The sequence below is a fragment of the Eschrichtius robustus genome, chromosome 1 (assembly GCF_028021215.1).
Source record: "Eschrichtius robustus isolate mEscRob2 chromosome 1, mEscRob2.pri, whole genome shotgun sequence".
Classification (NCBI taxonomy): Eukaryota; Metazoa; Chordata; class Mammalia; order Artiodactyla; family Eschrichtiidae; genus Eschrichtius; species Eschrichtius robustus.
In genome coordinates, this window is record NC_090824.1 from 183,784,544 (window position 1) to 183,802,166 (window position 17,623).

The 17,623-nt window shown below is 43.3% G+C and overlaps 1 protein-coding gene across 5 annotated transcripts in view; it reads left to right on the forward strand.

Moving 5' to 3' along the window:
- Positions 1-696: 696 nt before the first annotated feature.
- The window catches only part of NRP1 (neuropilin 1), a 144,332-nt gene continuing 127,405 nt past the window's right edge, over positions 697-17,623 (forward strand). For 2 of the 5 annotated variants that reach the window (XM_068561074.1, XM_068561087.1), the window contains exons 1-2: positions 1,276-1,840; positions 5,212-5,386. In XM_068561074.1, the coding sequence (XP_068417175.1) occupies positions 1,768-1,840; positions 5,212-5,386 (248 nt within the window). In that variant the 5' untranslated portion in view covers positions 1,276-1,767. Of the gene's footprint in view, positions 713-1,275; positions 1,841-5,211; positions 5,387-17,623 lie in introns of those variants that run through there. The other 3 variants (XM_068561085.1, XM_068561097.1, XM_068561084.1) reach the window with 2 other exon arrangements.

Below are 17,623 nucleotides of genomic sequence, written 5' to 3' on the forward strand. Positions count from 1 at the left end.
TTTCGGGTGTGTGCAGAAACGCCGTTCCCAGAAGGCGTCTGACCTTTTCACCTTCCCCGAGAACTGCTTCGGAGGGGGTCCGCGGGCATTTACCCCTCTCAAGGACCTGATCCGCTGCCAAAACCTGTCTGTTCCCTGAAATGTCCTTGCTGTTCCTATCCGCAGAGGCTTTCTACAGCAGTTCCCGAAAAGCCCTCGGGGATGGAACTTGGGGGCATCCAGCCCACAGTGAGGACGCGCCGCCGTGGGAGGCGGAGGTGGGGAGGAGCTGGAGGGCCGGCGTGACTTTGGCCTGTGGTCTGAGCTGGTACCGTGAGAGCCCTGCCAAGAGCAAACCCCGCCCCCGCCACTGTTCCCCTCCCCCGGATTGCACAGGAACCCGGGGCAGTGGACCCCTAATTTCCAAACCCCGAGCACCTGGGCTCCGAGTCAGGATGCTGGGCGGGGTCGGGCGACGACTGCCCCCTAGCTGGAAGGCACACCAGCTCCCACCCTCCAGGGTGCCCTCTGACCCGGAGGAGAGGACTCCAGATCTCGGGTAACAATGGAGCCCGCGGCGCGCGGCGGGCACCCGAGCACGCCAGGCGCCCAGCAGCGCGCCCCTTTACCGGGCAGGGAGGCCGGGTGGGGCTGCAGCACAGCCTCGCCCGCGCGAATCTACTGGCTCGGCTCTACGTGGCAGCGACACCGCCGACCCTCGCCCGGCTCCGGGGTGCGTCCCCCACCCCTGCCGAGCTTTCCTCAGCCCCTCCGGGCCTGACCCGCAGCGTCCAGGGGCGCCCTGCTGCTCCTGCCCCAGGTCACACTACCCGGCCGCCCCGGCCGCCTCCCGGGCGTTCGGAGTTGGGAGCAGCAGCCGCTACCTCCCGCGCGCCCCGCACGCCTCGGCGGCGGATCCCCAAGATCCTGGGCGAGCTGCCTCGCTCTCCCCCGGGGGTCCGAGCGAGCACGCCGAGGTGGGCTAGCTCGACCCTGGCGCTGCCACCGACCTCTACGCCCAGTCCCCCAAACACACCCGCCAGCCCGCCCTGGGCGCGGACCCCCGGCGCCTCCCTTCCCGGGAAGGTCCCAGCAGGGCCTGCGGGAGAGACGGACAGACGCACGGGGAACGCACACGGAGGGAAACTTGTTCCTCCCCGTCTCCTGTCAGGCCATTGCTGGCGAGCCCGTGCGGGGAGAGGGGCGGGAGGAAGCGAGGGAAGGGCTCCAGAAGGGGAGGGGAGGAGGAGGTGGGGGAAGCAGGGGTGCAGTTGGTGGAACTCCGCCGTCTCCCGCTCATCTTTTCATTGCTTGCTCCTCTCCTTCGCGCAGACACCTCGGACCTCCCCTGGGCGCCAGCTCCTCGGCTCCAGCGGGTCCAGAAACAAGCCGGATTTTTTTTTTTTTTTTCTTTCTGGAAATTGGCGTTGGTGTGCGTTTCTCTACGTCCCTCCTCCTCCCACCACCACCACCCCCCCCTTTTTTTTTTTTTTTTTTTTTTTTGAGACATGGCCCGGGCAGTGGCTCCTGGAAGAGGAACAAGTGTGGGAAAAGAGAGAGGAAACCGGAGCTAAATGACAGGATGCAGGCGACTTGAGACACAAAAAGAGGAGGGTTTCTCTCGGATCACGGCATTGCCTCGCCGCTTTCCTTTCTCCAAGACGGACTGAGGATTTTACAGCTCTGGGAGGAGTGGAAGCGCTCCGGATTGTTGAGATCGCCCCGGTGCTCTGTTTTCCCTGCACGTTCGGTTCTCCCGCGTCTGCCCGGGAACCCAGCGAAGGGAGGATGGAGAGGGGGCTGCCGCTCCTGTGCGCCGCGCTCTCCCTGGTCCTCTCGGCGGCCGGCGCTTTTCGCAACGGTAAGTGACAGGCGGAGACGCGCGGCCACAGGGGTGATCCCGGCTCCAGGCTGCCCGCGTCCGGACCCCGGACCCGCGCCCAGTTGCCGGGATCCACCGGGGAGAGCCGCCTCCTGGGCGAAGGAAACTTTTATCCAGGCGGAGAAATCAAGCAATAAGATAAGTCTGTGTAGGGCAGGGAGATTTCAAGTGCTCTGACTCCCTCCTGAAGTTGGTTGTTTGGCCGTGGAGGTTTTCCTACCTCTGCTACAAGGCAGAACTGCTTACCTTCCCAGAGCAGCACACCAATTATCTTAATAATGTTTCCTCCCAAAGGCAATTAGATGAGACTCCCTTTCAAAAATCTGATGGCTGTTGAAAGTTAATGAACACTTTACCAGGAGAACTTCCTGGTTCTCGAGCAGCTCCCCCGAACTGTTTCCTCTGGTGGGTGCCTGCAGGAGATAGCGGTTTGCTGGTGGATGTAACTCCCTCCTCCGCTTTTGTAAATGGCCCTGATCCGTCTGGAGTATGAATGAAAGTTACATCGTGTCAATAAAGGAATCTGATATATACAGTGTAAGGCACCAGGATATCTGAAAATCCCCAACCTAGTTGCAGCTTCCACTTAGCTTTTAAAACCACTCACTGTTAAGTAAATGGAAGACCGTGCTGGGTTATAAACAGTATCCTGTAACCTAAATAATGTGTTTTAAAATGGGATCTGGTTGTAGGCATGTTTGACTTACACTGTAAAGTAGGTGGAAGCAAGGGGATGGCATTATCTTTACAGTAAGTCTTCAGCAATTATTATTAACTAATTATCAAATATTTACTTTTGTCTGGCTTAGATTTCAATCAGAGTAATTAGAAAGAAAGACCATCCGCTACTTACGGTGGTATATTGTTTTAATAAGAGACCACAAGTGGAGGAGTTCATACCGAGAGGAATGTAAATCACATCTTTACGATGGAAGTTAATCTTTCTAATATGCTTTTTGGAGGTTTCGTGATTGAAGCAATAGATTTTCCCAACAGCTACCAAGCAGTGTTCTAAAAGATACACTTGGAAGCAAAACACGCACACACACAATTGTGAATGTGGAGTTCAATTTATTAATGAACCTCGGATGATGGCATCTTTCTATAGTCTGGCAGGGAACGAAATAACATTCACCTCCAATTGAAAGAGCTCAAGTGGTTAGACTTTAGAAATTACAGTAACCCAAACTCTGCCTCCACAACTCCGGAGATTAAATCGGTGGTGGCGTTCATAGGATGGATTTGAAATCCAATGCAAATAGCTTTCAGACTTTAGGTTGTGAGCTCCACATGTCTGTGTGTGTGAGTGTATGTGTATGTGTATGTACATACTTAAGAAATATATATACTTCTTAATTTTCTTAGCAGAAATCTGGGGAATGCTGAGACCCTGAGCTTCATTCGGTGACTTGACTAGTTAAACCCATGTTGCTGTGTTTGCAGTGACCAGAGCCAGTTAATGCCTCTGTAGCTCAACAGACCTCTTCCAGCCAGGTCCACCTCCTCCGAGTACCAGTGTCTGCTAAATTAATTCATTAACCTTATTTAGGACTAATGGTCCAGAATCATTAGAAACTGCTCTTTCTTAATCAACTGTTAGAGAGATTTAACAGAGCCAGGGAGTCTAGGAGTCCACATTATCTTATTACACTGTCACTTTCTCAGAAGTCACAGATTAAAGAGCTCTGGTGTGGTACCGAATCCACCTAAATGTCTTCTGAAGTGACTCTGTCGAGTGGCTACAAGCAGTGCTGTTTTATTTCACCCGTCTAACAGATGCCAGACACTGCCATGATGTTTGTACAGAGCTGGAGGAGACTTAATGAGATGGGGTCGCTTTCCAAGTTTTCTACACATTTAAAATAATGCAAGAGCCTCGGCAGAATCACATAACAGAGTCCAATATGATCATTAGCTGAGATTCTGAACTCCGGTTACAACATCATTTCTTCTTGGCAAACCTTAAGCTTCTAAAAGCCAAGGCAAAGGAAACCCATATAAGGCTACCCCCAGTCTGAGAAACAAAGTCAAAAACATCTAGCAATTGAGAAAAACAATGTAATTTATATTGTCTTCTTTTTAATTTATGGGAAATGATTTCTGTAATGCATGTAGCTTTATACATTTTTGATGTGCACTTCATCTTTCATTTCCATTTGACCTGGTTTTCCTGTAATAAAATTCTGTAGATTTATAAATTCATGCTGAGAGCAAAGAATGCCATTCTCTTTCCACAGGGAATCTATTAGATGCAATATTAAAATCTATATATACCATTACTGAAAATTTGTGATTGATAGGCTTATATATTTCACTGCTTTCATACCTGTTCCTCTTACATAGTTTATGCACCAAATTTTTATTGCTCGAAATAAGCATCAATAAATGTGGCAGCATTGCAGGCTGAGGCTCTCCAATATGAAATCCATCATTAAAAGTGACAATGAGGGTCCCCACTGAACAATAAAGCAGCCCAGAGACTGGTTTCTTTGGCTCTCAGTGAATCACTTTGGGTCTTGGGTTTTTTGAAAGGAGGGCCCAAAACTTGTTAGCTCACCTTTCCTAAACTGTGACAGTATAGCTCATCCTATGTGATACCCAGACCTCCATGTGGTGGAGCTTTTTTCCACCATGTAGGTAATTAGAATTAATGCTGTGTAGCTATTTATTTTTCTTTCTGCCCAGTTACTTTGATCTGGTCTCCAAGACTGAGCAACTTGGAGCAGTAGAGCAGAATTATTTCTGCTTCACCACATATACTTTGTTCTCTGATGATCTGGATCTCAAAAGCAGAGATAACTCAAAATCACTTAGATTTATGGGAAGATAAAACAACAACGACAAAAGGTTTGGCTTTAAGCCAATTGAAATCCTGGATGACAATCCCCACTGATCAATGACACAGACCAGGCTTATCATCAAAAAGCAACACAAAGGGTCAAATAGCATCTTTTAGTCGCCTTCACTTAGAACTCACTCCTTAATGCGATTACACTTCTGGGGGGATAATTAAGTCTAGCAGAAGCTCCCTGGGGACCATGTTAACATCCATTGAGGGGACTTAATGTTTTTAATGCTGGACGACCTTTTTCTTGGGAGGGAACTTTGCGTGGGGGGGGTGGGGTCCTATCAGATCTCAGGCCACTTTCCTCCTGAACCGACTTCCTGAGATCAAAGAGTGCCCTTCGGTGGCGTGTTGGTATCGGCGCCACCTGAAGGACCTGCAAGCGCCTCTTGGAGCTCCCCTTAAAAAGTTATGGAATGTTTAATAACCGGTCATTTATATGTAAATTTAGAATACCTAACTGGTTGTCAGGAAAAGGTCTACTAAAGTATTATTTTTATTGCAGATAAATGTGGAGATACTATAAAAATTGAAAGCCCCGGGTACCTTACATCTCCTGGTTATCCGCATTCTTATCACCCAAGTGAAAAATGTGAATGGCTGATTCAGGCTCCTGACCCATATCAGAGAATTATGATTAACTTCAACCCTCACTTCGATTTGGAAGACAGAGACTGCAAGTAAGTGAGAATGTTTGAACAGGGCGCCACAGCACCATCTAGTGGGCGCAGGTGTCTATGGGGGGAAAGTCTGTGAACCACCTAGAATGTAAATGGATCCAGGAGGGATTCTGATCTAGGCCAGATCATGTGTCAATGGTATGGAAATTAAATTATGTTAAGTGATTTCTGAGTGCCCTAAACCAGGGAGATTATATTTAAATGTGTAATTTCTCATATTCTTTTTCCTGTTAACACTTTTGGTTTTGGAACTCTTCTGTTGAGAAGTGTGTATATATGTGTCTTTTTTTCCTGGAAAGGTGAAGAATTTAGAAACCCAAACTCTCACCTGAGTTCTTATTAAATATCGTAGGTCACTCTCATATAGTGCATTGGCAGACGGGTATTGAGGTCGGGTATTTTTTTTAAACCAATCTGGGGCATGTTTTGTGATCTAAGAACTGTGTTTATCTTACTGAGTTTGACATGACCAAAGCAAATTGTCATTGAAAAAAAAATGAGGAATATAGGGTAAGTCTAATGAGGGATTTTTATAGTAGATTAATGATTGCAAGTCTCTTATGGAAAATGCTGAAAGAACTGTTAATTCACGATGAATATAATGTTTGTTCGTGTGCTTTAGCATTCCTATCTCCTTCTATGGTTAAGTTACTAAGCATCAACTTATACCAGGTTTCATTATTATGAAAACATCCTCACTAGAGGGACAGTCTAAATTATATTTCCTCACTTCGTATGAAAGAACTGTGTGTAGGTTTTGCTTTCCACAGTTGGAAAGTATGTTTTAACATTGCAAGCGGCAGTCCACTCGGATCCAAATTTGCTTTTCTCACTGGACATCCACGCAGCAGACCACCTGTGTCTGTCTTATCTATGTCCTCCTGTTCTGGCACACTGCACATGGTGTACTCTCCAGAGACTTGAACCTGAATATCAACCTTCAGTGATGTTTAGGTATATAAATAGTTTTAGCAAAGGAAAGTAATCTATTTAAATCTCACTTCTAAAGTGTTTCTCAAAGACTGATATGTTTTCCCAAGTTTTAAAATGAGTCAGTTTCATTATTTAAAATATTTTCTTTGCCAACACATAACCCTTTTAGAGAAGAAAAGAATAGTATGAAAATATTCCCACCTGCAAGAAGTCCTCAAGAACCTGTTGGTTTGGTGGGGTAAACTAGTTTTTCATGGTCAGGGAGATGAGGTCATCTGATTAATTCAACATCTGATGCCTGGAGAATTAGCATACATTCATGTCCTGGTGGTCAATTTCCAAATAATTAGTGGAACACTACAGCAGGTAAAATTACGCCAATTTCAGTTGAATCTTTCTTCTGTGATTCAGAAGTGCTTCAGGGCATTATACTGACTTTTTAATCTTGTGTGAAAGTTGCCATTAATAGAGTGTTCCAGTAACTTCTTGGAAACAGGGAATTTGTTTGTTTGTTTTGGCCAGTATTCTGTATTGTGGTTTTTACAATGTCAATCACCTAGACAAACTGGAGACTTGTTTTCCATTTCATTTTATTTTGTTTTGTTTTATGTTTTGCATTTTGCCAATACTTAAACTGTTATAGGAGATATTTTTAAGAAACTCTGGTAAAACATACTCAAGTAATAACATTATTCCTCAAAATAAGGTGCTATTAGATTTCAGTAAACTCATGTTTACTAATTCCTGATCTGAGAGTTTTGATCATGTATATATGTAATATAATAGTTAAAGAATTCAGAATAGTTATTAGCAGTGGTGTGCTGGTCAATGTTAACAACTGGATCTAGGGAGGGGATAGGTCAAGTCCTGATCTGTGATACTTGCCGATTTCTGTAGTGTAAATATTCCCACCATGGCCAGTTTCAAACTACAGTGATGTCACTGTGCACAGACTTGCAAAGAAGTGTGTACATCTGGTTCTCATGAGCTGGTGTGAGCTGGCTCCAGCACCCAACTGCATAGGAGTGTAAGAAGGGGAAGCCAGTTGAATGAGATAATGTGTGTAAAGTGTTTACAAGTGTCTGGCACACAGCAAGCCTTAAATAATTCTCTGCCATATCATGATGTGAGGTAGAGTATGGTAGGATGGGGGGAGCAAACTTTTTTGTTAGTTTTGTTATTTAAAGATGATTAGAAAAGGGATAATTGTAACTCAGAGTAAGGGGCCATTTAAGTGATATCAGCAAGAAACTGACAAGGCCAAGAAGATTGTTTCTTTAATTAGGATGGTGAGTTTTGTTTTTGTTTTTTAATGCTACAGAATAAGGTGGTTTTTTAATTGTAGCAAGTGAGTATTTGTTCTCTGTGAAGGAGCCATCTCCTGCCGAGTCTTGAAGGCTGATACATTTAGCTTGATATGGTCAGTGGAGATTATGGCCCTGGAAAATATCTTTGTGCCATGTTTCCAAGTGGTGCTCCCTGATTGTTTTATCAATGAAAATTCCAAAAATGATATAGGAAGACCAACTTAAGACATTTGCCATCACTATCTTTCCTGACTGGTCCACATGACTCCTGGTTATTGTTGAAGGTTGCAGCTGAAAATTCTACACATGTGGTGCAATTATCTCCTTTTGGTTGTGAGAAGAATCCACAGCTTTAAAATCTACAGGTGGTTAGAATTCCCTAGCAAAATGGAAAGCACCAGAAACTCCTGTAGGAATAAATTCATAGACTTCCAAAGTTTATGTTGGATGTGCAAAAGTATAGATTTTGGGGTTTTGGTGGATTGTGGGGTTTTTAAGTTTATATTAAGCTACTTCCAAAAAGGTATTTGAGATGACACATTACGTTCAGAGAACTGGTAAGCTTTTACTTATCATTTCTGTTAAGAACAAGCCGTTTGTCTTATTTGAGATATTTAATGTCTTTCCCTGTCTCTGCTATATTATATGTCTAATAGCAGTAAAAAGTACTTGCTGTTCCCGTTTTATAGTAAGATAAAATAGGGTAGTGGATATGAAAGCCCTTTGAAAAGCTAGAAGCTCCTCTCAGAAGCAGTTATTATCATTCTTAGGATATCTTTAACAACTTGGTGATTGTTAGAATATTTGGATATAGGAAACTAAGCAAACTAAATATGTTAATCCAATAATGGGGATGAGCCGCATATAATACATCCCGCATTTCTCTTGAAACTGTCGGTATTTGAATAGTCAGCTTTCATAATGGGAAAGCTCAAGAAATTGATTCCTTCACAATTTGCTTATTGCAAAACATCCTGGAGACCCAATTAAACAATTGTTTCTTAGAGTGTAGGAATAAATAAGTAATTAAATAGCCAAGCTCTGGTAGGAAAAATATTTTTATTTCTATTTATTGTTTTCTTTATCATGAAATTAAAATATTCTCTCATAATTTTAACCATACAGTGAAATGCACACAATCACAAATTTTCATGTGAAGAACACCAGGACTGGCCCAGTACATAATTAACCTGTGCTAACCTGACAAAAAGGTTTTTACGGTGGATGTAGAGGGGGGCGCGGGGGGGGGGGGGGGGTGGAGAAAGCAGACTAGCTAACTAGTCTGCCTGGTTTTATTGTGATGTTGATACCAGAGGTGGCTATAGAATGTTCTGAATGGAGAAGAAAAGGAGGAATCTGATTTCTCTCTTTTGCACCAGCAAACTCCTCCATGCTTGTGAAGTGTCAAAGCAGAGTTAAAAGCAGAAAAGAAAGAAAAACCCACCTGCAGAGTGTTGGTCAGAAGGCAGTGTTCATTGTGCATTGAAAATGGTTTTCAGTACTTACACTGAGCTGGTTGGGTCTTACTCCACTGGAGTTTCCTTCGGTGGTAAAGCGGCCATCTTGACTCTCATAAAACTTTATATCTGCATAATAAACAAGAATGTCATTGATACAGTAGTTAGAATTTATGGAGCTTTTCCGGTTTCCCAGCAATGCAAACTATCAGCATGATAATTTATAATGGTTTGTGACAAATACTGCTGAGCAAAGAGGTGTGTGGTTACATTCAGATCAGATGTCATCTGGGGAGCAATAAAAATTTCACAGACATTGGGTTAAAAACATTAGGAAAATGAACGTGAAGCTCCAGAAAGAGAGTCTAAAAAAGTGGTGGTGTTGGGGGAGAAGGGAGGTCTTCTGAGTGACAACTTCCTGACTTCACTGCCTGATTTGTCAGGGCTGTTTCGTAGGATTTCACCAAGACGCAAGGCTAACATCCCATAAATGCTTTTCTATCATTTAGATTTGTAGCCTTTTCTTTGTGTAACCAATAAATTGGTGTCTTTTTCTTAATTCAGTGCAATCAAAGGAAGATTTCACTCTTGTAACTTCATATGAAGTTTAAACACAATAAAACTGTAATTAAATAGAGACGATACTCAAGTTTGGGGATTTTGTTGGAATAAATCACACATTGTCTTTAATGCTACTTTTAAAATTTCCTAAGCTGTCATAAACTTGGAAACACCATTTATTTTTCATAGACTATAAACTCACTGAATGCAAATTAATCTTCCCTTAGTTCCTCAAATCTGATTATTCCTGAAAATGTAATTATACAATGTTAACTTTGTTGTTTATAGGGAATTTGGGGACTATAAGTTCCATTTTTGGTTTCCCTAAGTTATATTTTTTGTTTTGATCTTGACTTTGTTCAGCATGGATTTTTGCATTAATTTTAATTTTTTTAAATTGCATTAAAGTATTATTTATCCTGATTAGTGAGTTTTTTTGTATCTGAGGCATGGGCGTACCCCTAGTCCTAGCCTTGGGTTTTAGAGCATCACTTAGACCAAAGCAAACAAAGACTTTGTTTTATGGAAAACAGTGGCTATTTTTTGCCAAAGTAATTCTCTTTTTTCTATACTAAATATAAAAGTATATTAAATTATAATCTATATCTAGAAAAATATACAAAGTAAGTGTAACATTTGATACAATTTTACAAAGTGAGCACACCCATGCAACCGAACCAGAGCAAACATTTCCAGCTTCCTAGGAAGAGGCCACCCCCTGTCCGCTTTAAGTCTCTGACCTTTGGCCTCAAGGGCAGCTGCCATCCTGACTTGTGTGATTCCATTTTCATAAATTTCAAAATCAGACAAAACTCATCTATAGTCTTGAAGTCTGGATGTACTATCCTTTGAAGATTGCCAAACTCTTTGGAATGGGGATAGAAAAAAATGTGTACTGTTCTAATCCCAAAACAGTCTTACTGAAGCATTTTTTCTAATTGTTTTTCGGTGACTACTATAGAAATATAGTTCTTGCTTATACTACAGTTATGTTAAAATAAACACAAAGTTTTTGGTCCAAGAGCCTGCTTTTTATGCCAGGCAAATTCAGAGCGATCTTCCTTTGCTTTATTTTTCCTCATCTTTTCATTGCTGATTTTGATCTCAAGTAACTTCCCAACATGGGCAACGTGAGAGGCACCACCACCAAGCTAAACTCAATTAAAAAACTATTAAATGGGTAAAAATGAACTCTTCTCAGAACAGCGGAGGTCAGTGTGGTTGCTACCACCTGCAGCATCCTTGGTTGCTGCTCAAGCAGATAATTATCTACTTTCTTCCTTTTGATTTCTTTCCGCATTAGCACTGATTTAATTTGAACAGAACTCCATGTGTTTAATAAAATTAATTTCCTTTATTATTTCTTCCTATAAGCAATCACATTGGATCATAATGAATTTTGAGTATTACAAGGTTGTTGTGTGTTGGGCATTTCTGTAATTTGAAAGAAGCAACCTTTATGAGAAGATTAGTTGAAATCTTATCCAATTGAATCAACATGTGCATGGCATTTCCAACCAGATTTCACTTTGGGGAGGCGGCACTTCAAAATTGATCCAAGGGAGACATATGCCTGCAGCCGGCATGTGTATTATCAGCTCCTTTCCTTCCAGCATAAAACGTGATACTTGTATGCGTGCTGACATCCTTCGGAGAAGCACGTACACAAACACATATGTGCGTGTGTGTGCTTGTGAGGGAGACTATAAAATAGACTTAACTAATGGTCGTTGTAGTATTCATCAAGGCTGATCATTAAGCCTGAAGTAAAACAAGAGACAAGATTAGTGTTCAGATCAGGTTCCAAATGCCTCTTAATTGGGTGTTTGTAATCAATCCTGACTGTAGGAGTCAGTGACCTGGCAGAACATAGCACCTCCAAAGAAGACTTTTCCTGCTCTTCTCTGGTTGATTGAACTGTGTCCAGTATCCAGGTCAGTTAGGATGACACAAGGTCGGGACAACCCTCAGATTGGCTGTGAAGCACACCAAACACATTATGATGGCTTATGGCTGAAGTCATTTAGTCTTTACAGATAGCACAGAAGGTGAACTGCTTTCATTCAGAATTCTACTAAATTCTGCAGAAGCACGGAGAGGGAAAAAAAAAAAAATCTTTTGGCTTCTGTCCATTCAATTGCTTGTAACATAGTTTTTCTCCTCATCAAGCCCAGGTCTGTATTGCACATATCTTATATCGTATTTATGGTCAACGTGTTTTTTCTCCTTTAATTTAAATCATCAAAAGAATATTTATTTATTTATTAATTTTTAAACTTTTTTTAATTTTAATGTTTTTAACTTTTACTTTTACATTGGAGTATAACCGATTAACAATGTTGTGATAGTTTCAGGTGCACAGCAAAGCGACTCAGCCATAAATATACATGTATCCATTCTCCCCCAGACTCCCCTCCCATCCAGGCTGCCACATAACATTGATAGAAAGGAGTCTTCGTGGCTGGTTCTTGCTGCTTAGTCCTCTATGGCTGCCATGTGCTCAGTAAACACTCTGTGCTCCATCTGACTTCATTTCACTTAATCTTTTTATCATCCCTATTTTGCAGATGATAGCCCTGAGGCTTAGAAAAGTGAAATTAACTGACCCCAAATGCTCAGCTGCTGCACCAAACATCTTTCCATCTTTGTGATCGAAAGGGCTTGGGATATACTTTTTGAATGCGAAAATTCGAATGAAATACCACTAGACTGCTTTTTATTCAGCAGCCATATTCTTCTATGAAACACACAAAAATTTAAATACAAACCAGCTGATTCTGAGGAAGGACTTAATTTTTAAACTCTTAGTTTGGATTCAGTGAAGCCTTGTGCCCAGAAACTTCCAACAAATTGATGATTTTCCACTGAGTCAAAACTTGTCTTAGCAATGAAATTTGCGGTGGGATGCGGCAGGGGGAGTATCTGAATTCTGGCTCCTTCGGCTGATGGAGTTTGAAAACACAAAACACACATAAATACAATATTTATTTGAAGGCCTGGTAACCAGGCTGCACAAAGTTTCCATTTATACAGTTAGTTCAAGGGGCATATGAGATACCAGCTGTATACCAGCTCCTCACAAGCCCAGGAGTAAGAAGACTGGGTTCTCTTGCAAACACCCCTCATTCACTTAATTTCAGGCAAATAGCAAGAAAATTTTGCTTTCCCACAGCTCCCCTATTTGTCAGATTTCGATACTTGTGTTGGCCACTGTGACTCTGTAAGGGTTAAAGAGAGAATGTTTGCTCAAGGCGCTGAGTCCCTATGAGAAACAGAAGAGTGTTTTTTGAGAAGAAACCAATGCTCCGGAGTATTTTGTTTCTATCTGTTCAGACACTTGTACAAGCAGCCAGACAGGTTGGAGGTGATGGCTTGTTGCTTCTGTGATAGATTGGCATGTCACAGAGAGCACAGCCAAGTCCCGTCTGAAAGAGGATGCTGAATGTCTCCCCATTCGAGTTCTTACATTTCTTTAGAACAGCCAGAGGAGGCAAAGGCCAGTCAGTGTAGTCACGATTTCAAGTCCTCATCTGACTCTGTAACCACCAGATACTGTGAGCAGGCCAGCTATTGTGTAAGATACCCTTGGTCAGTGAAATGGCACGGAAAAAGTTAAGATGTGGTCAAAATCTTAGTCCTGGCTAGATAGCTTTACAAAATTAGAAAGCACTAAATTTCCAAATCTAAAGAAAAAGGAACACTCTTGACTCAAAGACAATGAAGGACACGGAGCCCCACAAACTTGGTGGCACTGGGTTGACTTGGTCTGATTCAGGATTATGTTGTTTTTTAGGTGTAGTAGCACCTACAAGGGGTAGCCCATAACTTGATTTTTCATCGAAGGTTGTTGACATTAAGCTGAGGGAAGGGGCTGGGGGTAGGGGGAGTTAGCACTGATTGGAAGTTTCCTTTTTTTTTTTTTCCAAGGAAAATAATTTGCATTTTCCTTACCTTTTATTCCAGTGCCAATTTCTTTGTCCCTGGCTGAGGCCACTACTGAGTAACTGTTAGGCTACACTGGTTCAGTCCTTCAAAGCACATCCTCATTTCCCTCTGTAGCTGTGCTGCTGCATCATGCCTGATGTGTGTGTTAGCTCATTAACACAAACTGGGGATTTCTGATTGTCAGGGGACCATGTTAGCAGCTCCCTGTGAAAAAGTGCTCTGGTGAGAATTAGGGACGTGGGTTATAATTGCCCCTCTGCCGTGCATTCCCATCTATGAGACAGAACACAGGTCATACAGCTGGGTTGCAATCTATGAATGGCTTGGTTATGCCACCATTAATACTGTGGTTTGACAGTGTTAACCAGCATGGCTCAGGGAGACGGAAATACATCAAGGTCTGTGTCTACCTAGACACAGCTTCAATTAATCTTTTTCCTTCTCTTTCTGAAGAAAACAAAATGCTTTCCTTTCTCTCCCAATCTTAATAACACAACGTGGATGAGATAATGTAGGTGGAAATATCTTAGGAATACAAGATAAATATGTTAAATAAAGCCTAGGTATTACTCTAACAGGAACTGCATCCGCAGGTTTTCTTCCTTAAAATAAGTTCAGACTGTAAACAATAAAGTCTGCATCCTTGGGAGGAGACACATAAATATTTCAAGAGCACGGCACACATCCACAATAGAGATGGTATCTCATGCTCAACGTGTATTCAGCCAACAAGAATTTCTTATAATAAATTGGCTGGTTAAGTGTGTCATAATTGCAGTCTTCTAAAAATCTACACTACTGTATATAAAATAGGTAACTAATAAGGACCTAATGTATAGCACAGGGAACTCTTCTCAATACTCTGTAATGACCTATATTGGAAAAGAATTTTTTTTTAATTTTTTATTTATTATTTATTTATTATGTTTATTTTTGGCTGTGTTGGGTCTTCGTTTCTGTGTGAGGGCTTTCTCCAGTTGCGGCGAGTGGGGGCCACTCTTCATCGCGGTGCGCGGGCCTCTCACTATCGCGGCCTCTCTTGTTGCGGAGCAGAGGCTCCAGATGCTCAGGCTCAGTAGTTGTGGCTCACGGGCCCAGTTGCTCCGCGGCATGTGGGATCTTCCCAGACCAGGGCTCGAACCCGTGTCCCCTGCATTGGCAGGCAGATTCTCAACCACTGTGCCACCAGGGAAGCCCTGGAAAAGAATTTTTAAAAGAGTAGGTATATGTACATGTATAACTGATTCACTTTGCTGTACAGCAGAAACTAACACAACATTTAAAATCAACTATACTCCAAAAAAAGTTTTTTTAAGTAAAAAATAAAAATCTGGATGGGTGGAGTTTCTGGAAAATTCAAGGAAGATGCTATCTCAGTGTCACAAACTTGATAATAGCATTAATGGCCTTTAAAGAGCCATTATTTGCCAAGGTGTGCCTTCGGACTTATAAATATATTCAGTACAATCCAATGGGAAATCAGCCCATCCTTTAAGGCGGGAGCCAGTGTCATGGTGGTTATTACAACAGGGATGTCCGTTCTTCCCAATCAGTGAAACCAAATATTGCCATTACAGTTGTGTCCAAGAGAGAGGAAACTACATGGATTTTGTATTATAAATTCATAGTGAAAAGCAGCTGGGAAAATCAGTGTTTTAAAACTGATGGTCCCTTCCATCCTCCCCACTTTCCCTCAGTTTCTAGCAGCCTCAGCCCCTTTCACCTTGCCGTCTTCTTCCCCCCATTTCTGGTTAGGACAGATTTCCCAACAGTGGGGCCGGGCAGAGGGGGTGATTCTCGGTGACCTCGAAGAAAAGCATGTCCGCAGGAAGGCCCTTAGGATAGTGGCTGAGAAGAGATTACTATTTTAGACTCGTCTCGCCACCTCACCCTCAAGAATGGTCGTATGTGATAAAAATGATGTCTGCAGCCTCTCAGAGTTCCCCCAGCACTGTTTTCCTTTGAAATGACCACAGCTGTGTATGGCTGGGGGTCCAGCAGAAGGGCTTTTCTTTATTTCTTGTGGGACCTTGTGGGCCTCCCCGGTCCAATAGATTCTGTAGGACTTTCCACTCGTGAGTAAAAGAAGCCCTCCTTGGACCTGTTACTCTTCAGATTAATCTCTCACCTCTCTCTCCCTTTCCTATGACTGCCAAGGGCTTTGAACGTGGTGTCTACACCCCAGAACTCCACTTTCTCCCTTAACCCTTCTCAGCCTAAGTCCTCTCCCCTCCGGTTGACTGAATTGTTTGCGCAGATGTTAGATTCCAATGCCTATTCTCATGCCCCAAACCACTGGCCTTTTCTCGGCCTGAATTTCTTCGACCTTTGCACAACACGGCCCAGAACCCTTGAGACTCTGGGGCGTCTCTTGATTCCTATTTATCCCGCACATCAGTTTAAAGCCTCTAAATCATGTAACTACAATATCCATCGCATCTATCTTTTCTGTTATGTTTCTCCTGTTAGCACTCAAATTCCAACACTTGTTAACCAATCCCTGGTGCTGACACATTAGCCTCAGGAATGGGGTTTCCTCCTTCTCCCCCCCTGCTTAGAAACATGGAGAGTTCCCCATTCCCCCCTTGCTTCATCTGTGTTTCTCAGCCTTGAATTACGAGTTCAGTTCAACTAGGAATGAAACCATGTCTCTCCCACCTGCCTCTCTGGCCTTTCTCCTGTGGTTCCCTTTTATGTTCAACCAAAGTGGCCGCCTTGGAGTTCTTCACAGTCACTCCTGCTTTCCTATCCCATGCCTCTTCACGGGCTGTTTCCTTCCCAGACGGACGAGGGGTCAGTGCCTTACACAGACCTGCGTCTCCCTGTCAACGTGTGGCCCATCATCTGGCCGTACCCGCAGTGATGCTTCCTTCTGAACGCCATTTCTGACGAAACGTGGTCTCTTCCTCTGTCCTCGGACACACCCCCAAGACCTATGTTTAGGCGTCACTCAACGTTCCTTCCAGTTTTCTGTGTTCGGTCATAATCATTAATATTCTGCTACTGTTCACCCAGCTAGTTTGGAAGATGTTCCAGAGCAGAGGCTGAGAGTGTTTCCCAGCCCTGGCGGAGCCGCCCACAGTGCTTTGCCTGTAGCAGCTGCTCAATTAATATTTGCCGAATTGAATTGGCTGACTGACATCCTTCTCAGCGTGTTCACCTAGCGCCAAAGAACCGAGTCAGCTGCCCGGGAAAAGCTCTTAACTTAACTAGACTACGAACGTGCACACTTACACTTCTCATTTACAGGGTAAACCCTTCATTTTCCTGGGTAGTGGAGTCAAACTTACATGTTTCCTCCAAAAACCTCTACTTTGAAAAGCCTAGAATTTCTACATGTGAGTAGCTTTAGCTAAATCTCAAAAAAGATGCAGGGGTACCGCTTGACAGAAATCTCTTCTTTCTGTTTCACAGTCATCTCCACAATCTGATCCCCAAACTCTTGGGACTTTGTATCACAGCTCTGTAAACTTTGTCTATTGTATATTACTGTCTGGGCTCACATCCAAACCACCTTTACATAAATTTCACACAAATAATTTAGAGCCTTCTTCCGTTCCAGCTGGCAACCCCAATAAATGCACGTTAACTTCACAGCAGGCTTGCTGGGGAGGACGTGGAACGTGCACTTCTCCCTTAGAAAGAGCAACACGGGATGCACCCTGTGCTGAGTGTTGTAAATACATTTGTCCACGTCACCAGGTTACAAACCAAGCCCTGTGTCCTAGAGCAGCCGCGTCAAGATGCTGTCCTGGAGAGCAGACAGGCCGAGTCAGCCCAAGGCGTTCGCCGAAGTGGACAGGCAGGGGTTTCAGTTGCTCCCCTGGCTCTTGCCTTTCTCACCATAACAGTGTTTCCTAAGCATTTCTTAAAGCTGTGTGCCACGATAGGCAAGCGCCAACCCAAGAGGGAGGGACAAAGGAGTAGCAGGTGCATGGCCACGCCCACAACAGCAAGCATTGCAACCACCATGGCTAGTTTCCACATTCCTGCTGCCTCCCCGAGGCCATGACCTTACACGAGTTCTCGGGGGT